General features: G+C 54.1%; 1 protein-coding gene across 1 annotated transcript in view; it reads right to left on the bottom strand.

Moving 5' to 3' along the window:
* The window catches only part of asic4a (acid-sensing (proton-gated) ion channel family member 4a), a 235,017-nt gene that overhangs the window by 32,970 nt on the left and 186,166 nt on the right, over positions 1–15,881 (bottom strand). Inside the window, exon 2 of the mRNA XM_059965977.1 lies at positions 7,869–8,013. Coding sequence (XP_059821960.1) covers positions 7,869–8,013 — 145 coding nt within the window. The remainder of the gene's footprint in view (positions 1–7,868; positions 8,014–15,881) is intronic.

Raw genomic sequence — 15,881 nt, 5'->3', positions numbered from 1 at the left:
GTAGGTTAGGGCTGTGGGCAGTGCCAGGGTGGATGGGCAGGGTAGGTTAGGGCTGTGGGCAGTGCCCGGGTGGATGGGCAGGGTAGGTTAGGGCTGTGGGCAGTGCCCGGGTGGATGGGCAGGGTAGGTTAGGGCTGTGGGCAGTTCCTGGGTGGATGGGCAGGGTAGATTATGGCTGTGGGCAGTGCCTTTGTGGATGGGTAGGGTAGGTTAGGGCTGTGGGCAGTGCCTGGGTGGATGGGCAGGGTAGATTATGGCTGTGGGCAGTGCCCGGGTGGATGGGCAGGGTAGGTTAGGGTTGTGGGCAGTGCCTGGGTGGATGGGCAGAGTAGATTAGGGCTGTGGGCAGTGCCAGGGTGGATGGGCAGGGTAGATTAGGGCTGTGGGCAGTGCCCGGGTGGATGGGCAGGGTAGGTTAGGGCTGTGGGCAGTGCCTGGGTGGATGGGCAGGGTAGGTTAGGGCTGTGGGCAGTGCCCGGGTGGATGGGCAGGGTAGGTTAGGTCTGTGGGCAGTGCCTGGGTGGATGGGCAGGGTAGGTTAGGGCTGTGGGCAGTGCCCGGGTGGATGGGCAGAGTAGATTAGGGCTGTGGGCAGTGCCTGGGTGGATGGGCAGGGTAAGTTAGGGCTGTGGGCAGTGCCCGGGTGGATGGGCAGGGTAGATTAGGGCTGTGGGCAGTGCCCGGGTGGATGGGCAGGGTAGGTTAGGGCTGTGGGCAGTGCCCGGGTGGATGGGCAGGGTAGATTAGGGCTGTGGGCAGTGCCCGGGTGGATGGGCAGGGTAGGTTAGGGCTGTGGGCAGTGCCCGGGTGGATGGGCAGGGTAGGTTAGGGCTGTGGGCAGTGCCCGGGTGGATGGGCAGGGTAGATTAGGGCTGTGGGCAGTGCCCGGGTGGATGGACAGGGTAGATGAGGGCTGTGGGCAGTGCCCGGGTGGATGGGCAGGGTAGGTGAGGGCTGTGGGCAGTGCCCGGGTGGTTGGGCAGGGTAGGTTAGGGCTGTGGGCAGTGCCCGGGTGGATGGGCAGAGTAGATGAGGGCTGTGGGCAGTGCCCCTGTGGATGGGCAGGGTAGGTTAGGGCTGTGGGCAGTGCCCGGGTGGATGGGCAGTGTAGATGAGGGCTGTGGACAGTGCCTGGGTGGATGGGCAGGGTAGATGAGGTCTGTGGGCAGTGCCCGGGTGGATGGGCAGTGTAGATTAGGGCTGTGGGCTGTGCCCGGGTGGATGGGCAGGGTAGATGAGGTCTGTGGGCAGTGCCCGGGTGAATGGGCAGTGTAGGTTAGGGCTGTGGGCAGTACCCGGGTGGATGGGCTGGGTAGATTAGGGCTGTGGGCAGTGCCCGGGTGGATGGGCAGGTAGATTAGGGCTGTGGGCCGTGCCCGGGTGGATGGGCAGGTAGATTGGGGCTGTGGGCAGTGCCTGGGTGGATGGGCAGGTGGATTAGGGCTGTGGGCAGTGCCCGGGTGGATGGGCAGGGTAGGTTAGGGCTGTGGGCAGTGCCTGGGTGGATGGGCAGGGTAGATGAGGGCTGTGGGCAGTGCCCGGGTGGATGGGCAGGGTAGATTAGGGCTGTGGGCAGTGCCCGAGTGGATGGGCAGGTAGATTAGGGCTGTGGGCAGTGCCCGGGTGGATGGGCAGGGTAGGTTAGGGCTGTGGGCAGTGCCTGGGTGGATGGGCAGGGTAGGTTAGGGCTGTGGGCAGTGCCCGGATGGATGGGCAGGGTAGGTTAGGGCTGTGGGCAGTGCCCGGATGGATGGGCAGGGTAGATTATGGCTGTGGGCAGTGCCTGGGTGGATGGGCAGTTTAGATTAGGGCTCTGGGCAGTGCCAGGGTGGATGGGCAGGGTAGGTTAGGGCTGTGGGCAGTGCCCGGGTGGATGGGCAGAGTAGATTAGGGCTGTGGACAGTGCCCGGATGGATGGGCAGGGTAGATTATTGCTGTGGGCCGTGCCCGGGTGGATGGGCAGGGTAGATTAGGGCTGTGGGCAGTGCCCGGGTGGATGGGCAGTGTAGATGAGGGCTGTGGGCAGTGCCCGGGTGGATGGTCAGGGTAGATGAGGGCTGTGGGCAGTGCCCGGGTGGATGGGCAGGGTAGGTTAGGGCTGTGGGCAGTGCCCGGGTGGATGGGCAGGGTAGATTAGGGCTGTGGGCAGTGCCCGGGTGGATGGGCAGGGTAGGTTAGGGCTGTGGGCAGTGCCCGGGTTGATGGGCAGGGTAGGTTAGGGCTGTGGGCAGTGCCCGGGTAGATGGGCAGGGTAGATTAGGGCTGTGGGCAGTGCCCGGGTGGATGGGCAGGTAGATCAGGGCTGTGGGCAGTGCCCGGGTGGATGGGCAGGTAGATTAGGGCTGTGGGCAGTGCCTGGGTGGATGGGCAGGTAGCTTAGGGCTGTGGGCAGTGCCCGGGTTGATGGGCAGGGTAGGTTAGGGCTGTGGGCAGTGCCTGGGTGGATGGGCAGGGTAGATGAGGGCTGTGGGCAGTGCCCGGGTGGATGGGCAGGGTAGATTATGGCTGTGGGCAGTGCCTGGGTGGATGGGCAGGGTAGATTAGGGCTCTGGGCAGTGCCAGGGTGGATGTGCAGGGTAGGTTAGGGCTGTGGGCAGTGCCCGGGTGGATGGGCAGAGTAGATTAGGGCTGTGGGCAGTGCCAGGATGGATGGGCAGGGTAGATTATGGCTGTGGGCAGTGCCTGGGTGGATGGGCAGGGTAGATTAGGGCTCTGGGCAGTGCCAGGGTGGATGGGCAGGGTAGGTTAGGGCTGTGGGCAGTGCCCGGGTGGATGGGCAGGGTAGGTTAGGGCTGTGGGCAGTGCCCGGGTGGATGGGCAGGGTAGGTTAGGGCTGTGGGCAGTGCCCGGAATGATGGGCAGGGTAGATTATGGCTGTGGGCAGTGCCTGGGTGGATGGGCAGGGTAGATTAGGGCTCTGGGCAGTGCCAGGGTGGATGGGCAGGGTAGGTTAGGGCTGTGGGCAGTGCCCAGGTGGATGGGCAGGGTAGGTTAGGGCTGTGGGCAGTGCCCGGGTGGATGGGCAGGGTAGGTTAGGGCTGTGGGCAGTGCCCGGGTGGATGGGCAGGGTAGATTAGGGCTGTGGGCAGTGCCCGGGTGGATGGGCAGAGTAGATCAGGGCTGTGGGCAGTGCCCGGGTGGATGGGCAGGGTAGATGAGGGCTGTGGGCAGTGCCCGGGTGGATGGGCAGTGTAGGTGAGGGTTGTGGGCAGTGCCTGTGTGGATGGGCAGGGTAGATGAGGGCTGTGGGCAGTGCCCGGGTGGATGGGCAGGGTAGATGAGGGCTGTGGGTAGTGCCCGGGTGGATGGGCAGGGTAGATGAGGGCTGTGGGCAGTGCCCGGGTGGATGGGCAGGGTAGATGAGGGCTGTGGGCAGTGCCCAGGTGGATGGGCAGGGTAGATGAGGGGTGTGGGCAGTGCCCAGGTGGATGGGCAGGGTAGGTTAGGGCTGTGGGCAGTGCCCAGGTGGATGGGCAGGGTAGATCAGGGCTGTGGGCAGTGCCCGGGTGGATGGGCAGGGTAGGTTAGGGCTGTGGGCAGTGCCTGGGTGGATGGGCAGGGTAGGTTAGGGCTGTGGGCAGTGCCTGGGTGGATGGGCAGGGTAGGTTAGGGCTGTGGGCAGTGCCCGGGTGGATGGTCAGGGTAGGTTAGGGCTGTGGGCAGTGCCTGGGTGGATGGGCAGGGTAGGTTAGGGCTGTGGGCAGTGCCTGGGTGGATGGGCAGGGTAGATTATGGCTGTGGGTAGTGCCCGGGTGGATGGGCAGGGTAGGTTAGGGCTGTGGGCAGTGCCAGGGTGGATGGGCAGGGTAGGTTAGGGCTGTGGGCAGTGCCCGGGTGGATGGGCAGGGTAGATTATTGCTGTGGGCAGTGCCCGGGTGGATGGGCAGGGTAGGTTAGGGCTGTGGGCAGTGCCTGGGTGGATGGGCAGAGTAGATTAGGGCTGTGGGCAGTGCCTGGGTGGATGGGCAGGGTAGATTAGGGCTGTGGGCAGTGCCCGGGTGGATGGGCAGGGTAGGTTAGGGCTGTGGGCAGTGCCTGGGTGGATGGGCAGGGTAGGTTAGGGCTGTGGGCAGTGCCCGGGTGGATGGGCAGGGTAGGTTAGGTCTGTGGGCAGTGCCTGGGTGGATGGGCAGGGTAGGTTAGGGCTGTGGGCAGTGCCCGGGTGGATGGGCAGAGTAGATTAGGGCTGTGGGCAGTGCCCGGGTGGATGGGCAGGGTAAGTTAGGGCTGTGGGCAGTGCCCGGGTGGATGGGCAGGGTAGATTAGGGCTGTGGGCAGTGCCCAGGTGGATGGGCAGGGTAGGTTAGGGCTGTGGGCAGTGCCCGGGTGGATGGGCAGGGTAGATTAGGGCTGTGGGCAGTGCCCGGGTGGATGGGCAGGGTAGGTTAGGGCTGTGGGCAGTGCCCGGGTGGATGGGCAGGGTAGGTTAGGGCTGTGGGCAGTGCCCGGGTGGATGGGCAGGGTAGATTAGGTTGTGGGCAGTGCCCGGGTGGATGGACAGGGTAGATGAGGGCTGTGGGCAGTGCCCGGGTGGATGGGCAGGGTAGGTGAGGGCTGTGGGCAGTGCCCGGGTGGTTGGGCAGGGTAGGTTAGGGCTGTGGGCAGTGCCCGGGTGGATGGGCAGAGTAGATGGGGGCTGTGGGCAGTGCCCCTGTGGATGGGCAGGGTAGGTTAGGGCTGTGGGCAGTGCCCGGGTGGATGGGCAGTGTAGATGAGGGCTGTGGACAGTGCCTGTGTGGATGGGCAGGGTAGATGAGGTCTGTGGGCAGTGCCCGGGTGGATGGGCAGTGTAGATTAGGGCTGTGGGCTGTGCCCGGGTGGATGGGCAGGGTAGATGAGGGCTGTGGGCAGTGCCCGGGTGAATGGGCAGTGTAGGTTAGGGCTGTGGGCAGTGCCCGGGTGGATGGGCTGGGTAGATTAGGGCTGTGGGCAGTGCCCGGGTGGATGGGCAGGTAGATTAGGGCTGTGGGCAGTGCCCGGGTGGATGGGCAGGTAGATTGGGGCTGTGGGCAGTGCCTGGGTGGATGGGCAGGTAGATTAGGGCTGTGGGCAGTGCCCGGGTGGATGGGCAGGGTAGGTTAGGGCTGTGGGCAGTGCCTGGGTGGATGGGCAGGGTAGATGAGGGCTGTGGGCAGTGCCCGGGTGGATGGGCAGGGTAGATTAGGGCTGTGGGCAGTGCCCGGGTGGATGGGCAGGTAGATTAGGGCTGTGGGCAGTGCCCGGGTGGATGGGCAGGGTAGGTTAGGGCTGTGGGCAGTGCCTGGGTGGATGGGCAGGGTAGGTTAGGGCTGTGGGCAGTGCCCGGATGGATGGGCAGGGTAGGTTAGGGCTGTGGGCAGTGCCCGGATGGATGGGCAGGGTAGATTATGGCTGTGGGCAGTGCCTGGGTGGATGGGCAGTTTAGATTAGGGCTCTGGGCAGTGCCAGGGTGGATGGGCAGGGTAGGTTAGGGCTGTGGGCAGTGCCCGGGTTCATGGGCAGAGTAGATTAGGGCTGTGGACAGTGCCCGGATGGATGGGCAGGGTAGATTATTGCTGTGGGCAGTGCCCGGGTGGATGGGCAGGGTAGATTAGGGCTGTGGGCAGTGCCCGGGTGGATGGGCAGTGTAGATGAGGGCTGTGGGCAGTGCCCGGGTGGATGGTCAGGGTAGATGAGGGCTGTGGGCAGTGTCCGGGTGGATGGGCAGGGTAGGTTAGGGCTGTGGGCAGTGCCCGGGTGGATGGGCAGGGTAGATGAGGGCTGTGGGCAGTGCCCGGGTGGATGGGCAGGGTAGGTTAGGGCTGTGGGCAGTGCCCGGGTGGATGGGCAGGGTAGATTAGGGCTGTGGGCAGTGCCCGGGTGGATGGGCAGGGTAGGTTAGGGCTGTGGGCAGTGCCCGGGTTGATGGGCAGGGTAGGTTAGGGCTGTGGGCAGTGCCCGGGTAGATGGGCAGGGTAGATTAGGGCTGTGGGCAGTGCCCGGGTGGATGGGCAGGTAGATTAGGGCTGTGGGCAGTGCCCGGGTGGATGGGCAGGTAGATTAGGGCTGTGGGCAGTGCCTGGGTGGATGGGCAGGTAGCTTAGGGCTGTGGGCAGTGCCCGGGTTGATGGGCAGCGTAGGTTAGGGCTGTGGGCAGTGCCTGGGTGGATGGGCAGGGTAGATGAGGGCTGTGGGCAGTGCCCGGGTGGATGGGCAGGGTAGATTATGGCTGTGGGCAGTGCCTGGGTGGATGGGCAGGGTAGATTAGGGCTCTGGGCAGTGCCAGGGTGGATGGGCAGGGTAGGTTAGGGCTGTGGGCAGTGCCCGGGTGGATGGGCAGAGTAGATTAGGGCTGTGGGCAGTGCCAGGATGGATGGGCAGGGTAGATTATGGCTGTGGGCAGTGCCTGGGTGGATGGGCAGGGTAGATTAGGGCTCTGGGCAGTGCCAGGGTGGATGGGCAGGGTAGGTTAGGGCTGTGGGCAGTGCCCGGGTGGATGGGCAGGGTAGGTTAGGGCTGTGGGCAGTGCCCGGGTGGATGGGCAGGGTAGGTTAGGGCTGTGGGCAGTGCCCGGAATGATGGGCAGGGTAGATTATGGCTGTGGGCAGTGCCTGGGTGGATGGGCAGGGTAGATTAGGGCTCTGGGCAGTGCCAGGGTGGATGGGCAGGGTAGGTTAGGGCTGTGGGCAGTGCCCAGGTGGATGGGCAGGGTAGGTTAGGGCTGTGGGCAGTGCCCGGGTGGATGGGCAGGGTAGGTTAGGGCTGTGGGCAGTGCCCGGGTGGATGGGCAGGGTAGATTAGGGCTGTGGGCAGTGCCCGGGTGGATGGGCAGTGTAGATCAGGGCTGTGGGCAGTGCCCGGGTGGATGGGCAGGGTAGATGAGGGCTGTGGGCAGTGCCCGGGTGGATGGGCAGTGTAGGTGAGGGCTGTGGGCAGTGCCTGTGTGGATGGGCAGGGTAGATGAGGGCTGTGGGCAGTGCCCGGGTGGATGGGCAGGGTAGATGAGGGCTGTGGGTAGTGCCCGGGTGGATGGGCAGGGTAGATGAGGGCTGTGGGCAGTGCCCAGGTGGATGGGCATGGTAGATGAGGGCTGTGGGCAGTGCCCAGGTGGATGGGCAGGGTAGGTTAGGGCTGTGGGCAGTGCCCAGGTGGATGGGCAGGGTAGATCAGGGCTGTGGGCAGTGCCCGGGTGGATGGGCAGGGTAGGTTAGGGCTGTGGGCAGTGCCTGGGTGGATGGGCAGGGTAGGTTAGGGCTTTGGGCAGTGCCTGGGTGGATGGGCAGGGTAGGTTAGGGCTGTGGGCAGTGCCCGGGTGGATGGTCAGGGTAGGTTAGGGCTGTGGGCAGTGCCTGGGTGGATGGGCAGGGTAGGTTAGGGCTGTGGGCAGTGCCTGGGTGGATGGGCAGGGTAGATTATGGCTGTGGGTAGTGCCTGGGTGGATGGGCAGGGTAGGTTAGGGCTGTGGGCAGTGCCAGGGTGGATGGGCAGGGTAGGTTAGGGCTGTGGGCAGTGCCCGGGTGGATGGGCAGGGTAGATTATTGCTGTGGGCAGTGCCCGGGTGGATGGGCAGGGTAGGTTAGGGCTGTGGGCAGTGCCTGGGTGGATGGGCAGAGTAGATTAGGGCTGTGGGCAGTGCCTGGGTGGATGGGCAGGGTAGATTAGGGCTGTGGGCAGTGCCCGGGTGGATGGGCAGGGTAGGTTAGGGCTGTGGGCAGTGCCTGGGTGGATGGGCAGGGTAGGTTAGGGCTGTGGGCAGTGCCCGGGTGGATGGGCAGGGTAGTTTAGGGCTGTGGGCAGTGCCCGGGTGGATGGGCAGGGTAGGTTAGGGCTGTGGGCAGTGCCCGGGTGGATGGGCAGGGTAGGTTAGGGCTGTGGGCAGTGCGTGGGTGGATGGGCACTGCTGCTCTCACCTGTCTCCTGCCAGATGGGTAGGTACTCATCCTGCTGAATGTCGAGCATCAGTTCCAGGCCATTCCCCATGCCACCCTGCTTGTTCTTCCTGCCGCTGGTCTTGTTGGCATTGAAGGTGTAACACTTCCCGTACCTTGTGAACACCTGTGAGCAGAGCGCAAGTGTTGAAGGTTAAAGGTCAGCAGGGAAGATCAGACCGGGCCTCAGGCCCCCTGTGTCTCACAGGCACTGGCAGAGAGTGGGAAGGGTCACGGTGCCCGTCCCACAGGGGTGGACCAGTTCGAACTCACTGTCTGTTTCCCCGTCACCACCCACCCCCCCCCCCCGAGACCTCCACCCCTTCTGATTCATCACCCTTGTTGTGTCTTTAATATTTCAATAATATGTGAGTAATCTTTCGTATATATTGTTTGATTAAGCATTCTTGTTCATTTAAATAGTTACGGGTCATATGTAAAAATATGTTGGTTGCATATGTCAAGCTAGCATGTGATTTGTGCGCACCTCACTTTAAGTAAACTTGAAATTACATCCGTGTTCTTGGACTCCATATTTTGCTTTGAATTAGTTTACTGTTTTGAAGTTACAAAACATAACCTTGGCAATGAGATGACCTCTGACCTGCTAGCGCACAGTGAGACATTCAAACTAAAAAAAACGCAATTATAGCATTGGTGAGTGAAAAACACACCCCAGCAGGTACAGAGACATTGAGCTTAAAAATGGCTGTAAACGGGAGAAATCAGGCTTCATAAAGAATGAGTGTTGGGTGGTAATAATCATTTTTTTAAAAAATCAGCAATGGCTGGCTGCATTGGACAGATTGACGAGTTTGATTACACAATGATAATTGGCTCATGCATGCTGAGCTTTTGAAACAGCATTTTGAAGCAAACGAAAAGGCCAGCGAGATGCGTGTGCCAATTTTGCTGAGTGCATTGGGTTTAAAGGCATACATTTTGCTTTGAAGTGTGACTGTTCCAACCAAACCTGCAGAAATCAGCTTTGCTGATACTGTCAAAGTGATGCAGGAACATTTAGAACCAAAGCCATTATTGATTGCAGAATGTTTCAGCTTTCATAACCAGTGTCAAAAGCAAGGGGAGTCCATTTCAGCATTTGTGGCTGAATTGAAGAGATTGTCTGAGCATTGTCAGTTACATGAAGAGCGTAATTACACCATAAGAGATTGTTTAGTTTGTGGAATCTTAAAAGAAAGTATTCAAACATGGCTCCTAACTGAAACACAACTCATATTTAAAACAGCAGTTGAAATTGCGGTTTTAATGGAAACAGCAGACAGGGATGCAATTGAATTGCAGTCACCAACGAAAGTGAGCGTGAACTAAACTGCATCGTCTAAACATAAACCAATCTGGGCAAACAAATCATGTTGCTGTTATGGCAGGGGTCCACATACACCAAACAAAAGCAGATTTAAAGGTGAAACTTGCAGAAAATGCGAAGAAGTAGGACAGAAACAAAGAGCATGTCAGGCAAACAAAAATAAATGGACAGCTCAGGGATGAGAAAAAGCTAAAAGTTCGGATTTCAGTTTCAAACTGAGCACTAATCTGCATGCTGTTGATGAAACTTCTGATAATGATGGGAGTGACACGGGACTCTGCAGCCTTGAGATTTACAGTGTGAAAATTAGTAACTGACAACCAGAAGCAAATGGTAAGCTGAGTAAAGCGGAATTAGACACTGGTTCAGCTGTTTCAGTCATTCCACAAAATGAGTTTGAGTGCCATTTAAAAGATACTAAACTGACATCTAACTCAGGATTTGTACAGGAGAAAATATAACTCATGTGGGAATGACATTTGTGACAGTGAAATACGACAGCCAACAAGCCACATTAGATTGGACGTGGTATAAACAGTAGGACCAGCATTGTTGGGGTGTGAATGGCTGAGGCAACGACAACTTGATTTGAAATCCATGCACCAATTGCATGCCACATCCCCTGCAATGAAGCTAATGAAAAGTGAATTAAGAGAGGTACTTGATGATCCCATAACTGTCTCCATGGCAAACACCATCAACCATTGTCCAACTGAGAACAAGCTGGTGTTGGTTTTGACCCCTGTGCCTCTGGATGGAAAGCATATTGGACCAAGGAAGGGTCACGCTGCTCAGAGGATTCATGAAAGTGACAAAAGCAGTGGCCTGACTACTAATGTTTTTGTAGGCAACATACCCGAGAAAGCCTCTGTTATGTTAATCAGGTGGTTACTTGCAAAATGCGGCTTAGCTTTAAGCTGGAAGAGAGTTCAAGGGGTTTCAAGGAAGTTGCGAGCATTTAACATTTATGAGCATAAAGAACCAGAATCTACTCTGTGTGCACTAAGGTTATTGCATGAACTTCAAGTGGGAGACAAAAAGCTGCTTGTAAAAGTAGATGCAAAGGCCAAAGCCCAGAAGGCCAAAAAGAAACAAGTCAATGGAGATATGAAAACAGTGGTCCAACTCCAACAAATTAATTATGTGAGGTAGATGAGGAAACCAAGCAGAGAGGTCAGACCATAAAGGATTAATCAGAGAACACTCCAGTGAACCAAATCCATCTTCCCAAGATCAAGATGCACAAAACTAGAAGAAGAAGAAGGAGGAAGAATAGAGGTGGCTACTGCTGTCAGAACCCCTTCCTGCAGACTCAGAGTCAACTCCTACTAGCAGCATGGTGGAGGCCCCGGAATCCGAGGTTGTTTCGCAGCCATGAGTTTCACTGACCAGTTAGAGCCACCCTCCTTGTCAGGAGAAATGCTGTCCCACAAGAGCAAGAGATCCTCCACAGCAATGAAACCTTCAGACCTCAAGGGGACAATTTAAAATTTACTGTGTTGTGGATGTCTATATAGTAGTTGTATTGTGGTATACTATACACACACACGCAGTGCCTATAAAAATTATTCGACCCCCGCAAGTTTTCATTTTTATTATTTTACTACATTGAATCACAGTGGATTTAATTTGGCTTTTTTGGCACTGATCACCAGAACAAGACTCGAGTCAAAGTGAAAACAGATCTCTACAAAGTGATCTAAATTAATTACAAATATAAAACACTAAATAATTGATTGCATAAGGATTCAGTCCCTTCAAGTCAGTAATTAGTAGATACACCCTTGGCAGTAATTACAGCCTCGAGTCTGTGTGGGTAGGTCTCTATCAGCTTTACACATCTGGACACTGCAATTTTTCCCCATTCTTCTTTACAAAGCTGCTCAAGCTCTGTCAGATTGGATTGGGATCATCAGTGAACAGCCCTTTCCAAGTCCAGCTACAGTTTCTCAATTGATTTGAGATCAGGACTCTGACTTGGCTACTCCAGGACATTAACTTTGTTGTTTTTAAGCCATTCCTGCATAGCTTTGGCTTTATGCTTGGGGTCATTGTCTTGCTGGAAAACAAATCTTCCACATCACAGTTCTTTTGAAGACTGCATCAGGTTTTCCTCCAGGCTCTCCCTGTATTTTGCTGCATTCATTTTACCCTCTACCTTCACAAGCCTCCCAGGGCCTGCTGTAGTGAAGCATCCCCACAGCATGATACAGCCACCACTATGCTTCATGGTAGGGATGGTGTGTTTTTGATGGTGTGCGGTGTTTGGCTTATGCTAAACACAGCATTTAGTCTGATGGCCGAAAAGCTCAACTTTGGTTCCTTCGGACAGAGAAGCTTCTTCCAGCTGACTTCAGAGTCTCCCTCATGCCTTCTGGCAAACTCTAGCTGAGATTTCATGTGAGCTTATTTCAACAGTGGCTTTCTCTTTATCACTCTCCTATGAAGCTGCGACTGGTGAAGCACCCGGGCAACAGTTGTTGTATGCACAGTCTCTCCCATCTCAGCCACTGAAGCTTCTAACTCCTCCGGAGTTGTCATAGGTCTCTTGGTGGCCTCCCTCACTGGTCCCCTTCTTGCACAGTCACCCAGTTTTTAAGGACAGCCTGTTCTTGGCAAACTTACACCTGTGCCATATTCTTTCCATTTCTGGATGACTGACTTACTGTACTCCAAGGGATATTCAGTGACTTGGAAATTTCCTTGTATCCTGACTTGGACTTTTCAATAACCTTTTCACAGAGTTGCCTGGAGTGTTCTTTTCCCTTCATGGTGTAGTTTTTGCCAGGATACTGACTCACCAGCAGTTGGACCTCCCAGATACATGTGTATATCTACTACAATCAGTTGAAACACCTTGATTGCACACAGGTCTCCAAAAACAGATCACCACTTAACTAATTATGTGATTTGGTGTTTCATATTAAAGAGGTGCGAATTCTTATGCAATCAATATTTTTGTATTTTATATTTGTAATTAATTTAGATCACTTTGCAGAGATCTGTTTTCACTTTGACACAAAAGAGTCTTTTTCTGTTGTTACGTACTTGTGACACATGACAGTGGTACCCTTGTCACGTGACTGGGGTTGAAGCTATACTGGACGAGGTAATGGTCTTGTGATGGTGGAGTGACGTCATTTTCCCGCCAGTAGAGATCATGTGACAGGTTTTTTTTTAGGTTATAAAAGGAAGACCCCACCCTGTGAGGAGGGGCAGTTCGTGGCTGGATTTGCCATGTTGACTTCATGCCACTGCGTGATTTAATGTGATGACGCAGTTTAGTTGAAAGATGAAGTTTTATCTAATGCCTAAAGTTTAAAAGGTCATTGCCAGCAGGTCCTTTACAATTCTGCTAGTTTGAGAATCAGTGGAGAGTGAAGATCGGAGTTCGGGAGTTAAAGATCGAGGAGAATCGATTTCTACGGTGAAACGGGTTCGGCCTTTGTTTGATCCTTATTCGGAAGGATTTCGTTGACTATTCTCGTGTTAATCCCTGGGATTACCAGAAAGGATTGAGGATAGTGAGGAAGGAAAGGTCAGTGCCTTTAAGCCGTTCCGTTTCGTAAAATTCTTCGTGGGAAAAGTTCGATGTCGGGGGTCGAAGCAAAACGACGTGAAAGAGAATTTAAATTGTCTTATAAAGTCTCTCCTTTTTTAAATGGACTGTGAGCATATTGAACTTTTGGCAATACCACTTTAAAGAACTGTTTTTGCAATATCGCTTTAAGAACTGTTTGAGCTGCCGCAAAGCAGCTGTTTCCGGTTACGGTAGTGTTTGTTTACTTTTGGGGGGTTTGTTTTCTGTGTTTAATAAATGTGTTGTTTGTTATAAAAAAACCCTTGCCGAACTCATATATTTATTGTTGCCTGAATACGTAATACTGTCGATCAGCGTCAAAAAAGCCAAATTAAGTCCACTGTGATTCAATGTTGTAAAACAATAAAACTTGAAAACTTCCAAGGGGGGGGGGTGAATACTTTTTATAGGCAGTGTAATTGAAATGCATTTTCTATTGAGCTGGGGTAGATGCCCTATACCCTCACTTAGTGCCTTTAGAGTATACAAAACAATATATACAGGAAACAATATGGAAATTAATTTGATTTCTTGGATGTCCTCTAGGACATGGAGATTCGTTCTAACCCTTGATACAATTCTTATGCTAGCAAACGCCTTCTCTAAGTACCTTTAACTACACAAGAGCTGGAGCCCCCTTCTCAGTGAGACAGTCAGCCATTTGTTCCTTCGTAGCTGACCACAGCACGTGATGAACTTTCTGCGCTTGATGATGAAAACTCTCCTCTGTTACTGACTTGGTGGATTTGATGGCGTCAAGCAGACAGTAGTTGTCTGTGATAAAAGTTATTTGTAGACTGTTCTACTCTGGGTCACCATGGACAGGTTCAGAATAGAGTGTGGCCAGATAAATTGGAAAGGGTACAGAGGAGATTTACCAGGATGCTGCCCGGTTTAGAGAGTATGCATTATGATCAGAGATTAAGGGAGCTAGGGCTTTACTCTTTGGAGAGAAGGAGGATGAGAGGAGACATGATAGAGGTGTACAAGATATTAAGAGGAATATATAGAGTGGACAGCCAGTGCCTCTTCCCCAGGGCACCACTGCTCAATACAAGAGGACACGGCTTTAAGATAAAGGATGGGAAGTTCAAGGAGGATATTAGAGGAAGGTTTTTTACTCAGAAAGTGGTTGGTGTGTGGAATGCACTGCCTGAGTCAGTGGTGGAGGCAGATACACTAGTGAAGTTTAAGAGACTACTAGACAGGTATATGGAGGAATTTAAGGTGGGGGGTTATATGGGAGGCAGGGTTTAAGGATCAGCACAACATTGTGAGTCGGACGGCCTGTACTGTGCTGTATTGTTCTATGTTCTATTAAATGGCATTGTCAATACCTGCAGACATTACAAGGGTTTCTCCAGCTGGCATACTCTCTACAATGCTTCAGATCCTTTTTCATTGCCAATAGGGAGGTGAAAATCTTCCCTCTTCTCCCATCAGTGCCATCAAACGTCCCCCTTGAGTCCCTCCATCAGGGAGATTTCCAAGTGAGGCATCACCGAAGACAACGAGCCTCGATGAACCATTTTTGCCCAGATGTTGAAACTGCAAGACTACTTTTTCAGATTGAATTCCGCGCACCATCTTGTTTGCCTCATGTAAAGTTTGTACTGTGTCATTTTTTGTGCTGGATGCCAAGTTGCAGGCTGTTCTGCCAAGTCTGCTGTGCCGTAGAGTCTGAGCTGTCTTTGATCTGTGTTACTCAGATTCAGCTTCACTGAGGGCTGCATCCCGTTGTGTGGCATGTGAAGATTCCATGTGGATTGTCTGAAGATTCCTGATGTAGCTTTCTTGGTGCAGTTGTACTGTTCCATCAACAGCGAGGATGTTGAGCTTTACATAGCAGAATCGGTCAAGTTCCTCCCGTCCAACCTGAAAGGCTGACTTTAGTTGAGGGATGACTGTTGTGTCGAAGTTATGTGAACTCCCCCATATGAAATCATCTACATGGCAGGCAAGTATTCCACTCACATGAGATCCTGAATCTTGCCAGCAAAAAACAGCTGGATTCACTTGTGACATCTTTCCACCTGTTTTCAACATTATTTCCTTGCTCTTTTTGTACTAAAGTGTGATGCATTTACCAGACCGTACACACACTTCTTGAGTGTTCCTTCCCGTCTGGTTTCAGGGAGGGGTTTAAGAGACAGCTCCATTCCCTGTGAGAATGCAGATTTTACACCCATGCCAAAGCTTTGGACATTCGCTGAGAGGAATAGTCAGAGAGACTGTACTGCACTCGTTGGTGAGTCTTTTCAGAGCTGTTTAATGTTCAGTTCCTCAAAACTTCCAGCCACCAGGCGTGCTTTTGGTGTAATTCCCGTCTGGGTTTCTTTCAGGATGCACATCCACCCTGTGGACACTGTCTTTTGGCTTCCTCAGCCAATCCATTGTTTCTCCAACTTCTCATTTCATCCTAATTTGCAGATTCAAGTGACTCCTCCTTAGTTGCTAGGACAGATTTTCAGATGGTTCAGCAGATCTTTCCCAGATCAATATGAAGCCTGTCTACATGTGACGGGTCAGCTGACCCTGCACTGCCGATGATTGTGGTTGGTTCTAGGTGATGCAAGTTATATCAACTTCGGTTTCTGACGAAGGGTCTCACACAAACCATCAACTGTTTAGCTCTTTTCCATAGATGCCGCCTGGCTTGCTGAGTTCCTCCAGCATTTTGTGTGTGTTGCTTGGATTTCCAGCATCTGCAGATTTTCTTGTCTTTGTTTCTCCCATTGGCTTTGCCTGCTCATCCTAAGACTTCAGATTTGTATGAGATACCAGTGCCTTGGTCTACAAATCTCAGTTTTTTTTTGAGACTGGATCTTCCATGTTGTCTCTGCACTGTTCAAGCAACTCTGTTGAGTCCCCAACTGCTCTCTCGTCAGCACCGCCAGTGCCTCTCTCAAGCAACTCTGTTGGGTTCTCAGCTGCACTCTCCTCGTCCCTGTCTGCACCATGAGATACCGTATCAGGTAAGTGCTTTGAATTTTTTGTGTCCTTCGCCATGGAGTTCTGATCGTCTTCAGTTTGTGCTTTACATATCTGGAATGATGCTCTCTCACATACTCTCACACTCCATGCC

This window comes from Hypanus sabinus, chromosome 4 (assembly GCF_030144855.1).
Source record: "Hypanus sabinus isolate sHypSab1 chromosome 4, sHypSab1.hap1, whole genome shotgun sequence".
Classification (NCBI taxonomy): domain Eukaryota; kingdom Metazoa; phylum Chordata; class Chondrichthyes; order Myliobatiformes; family Dasyatidae; genus Hypanus; species Hypanus sabinus.
The sequence above is the reverse complement of the archived record's forward strand: the minus strand, read 5'-3'. Positions and strand labels throughout refer to the sequence as shown.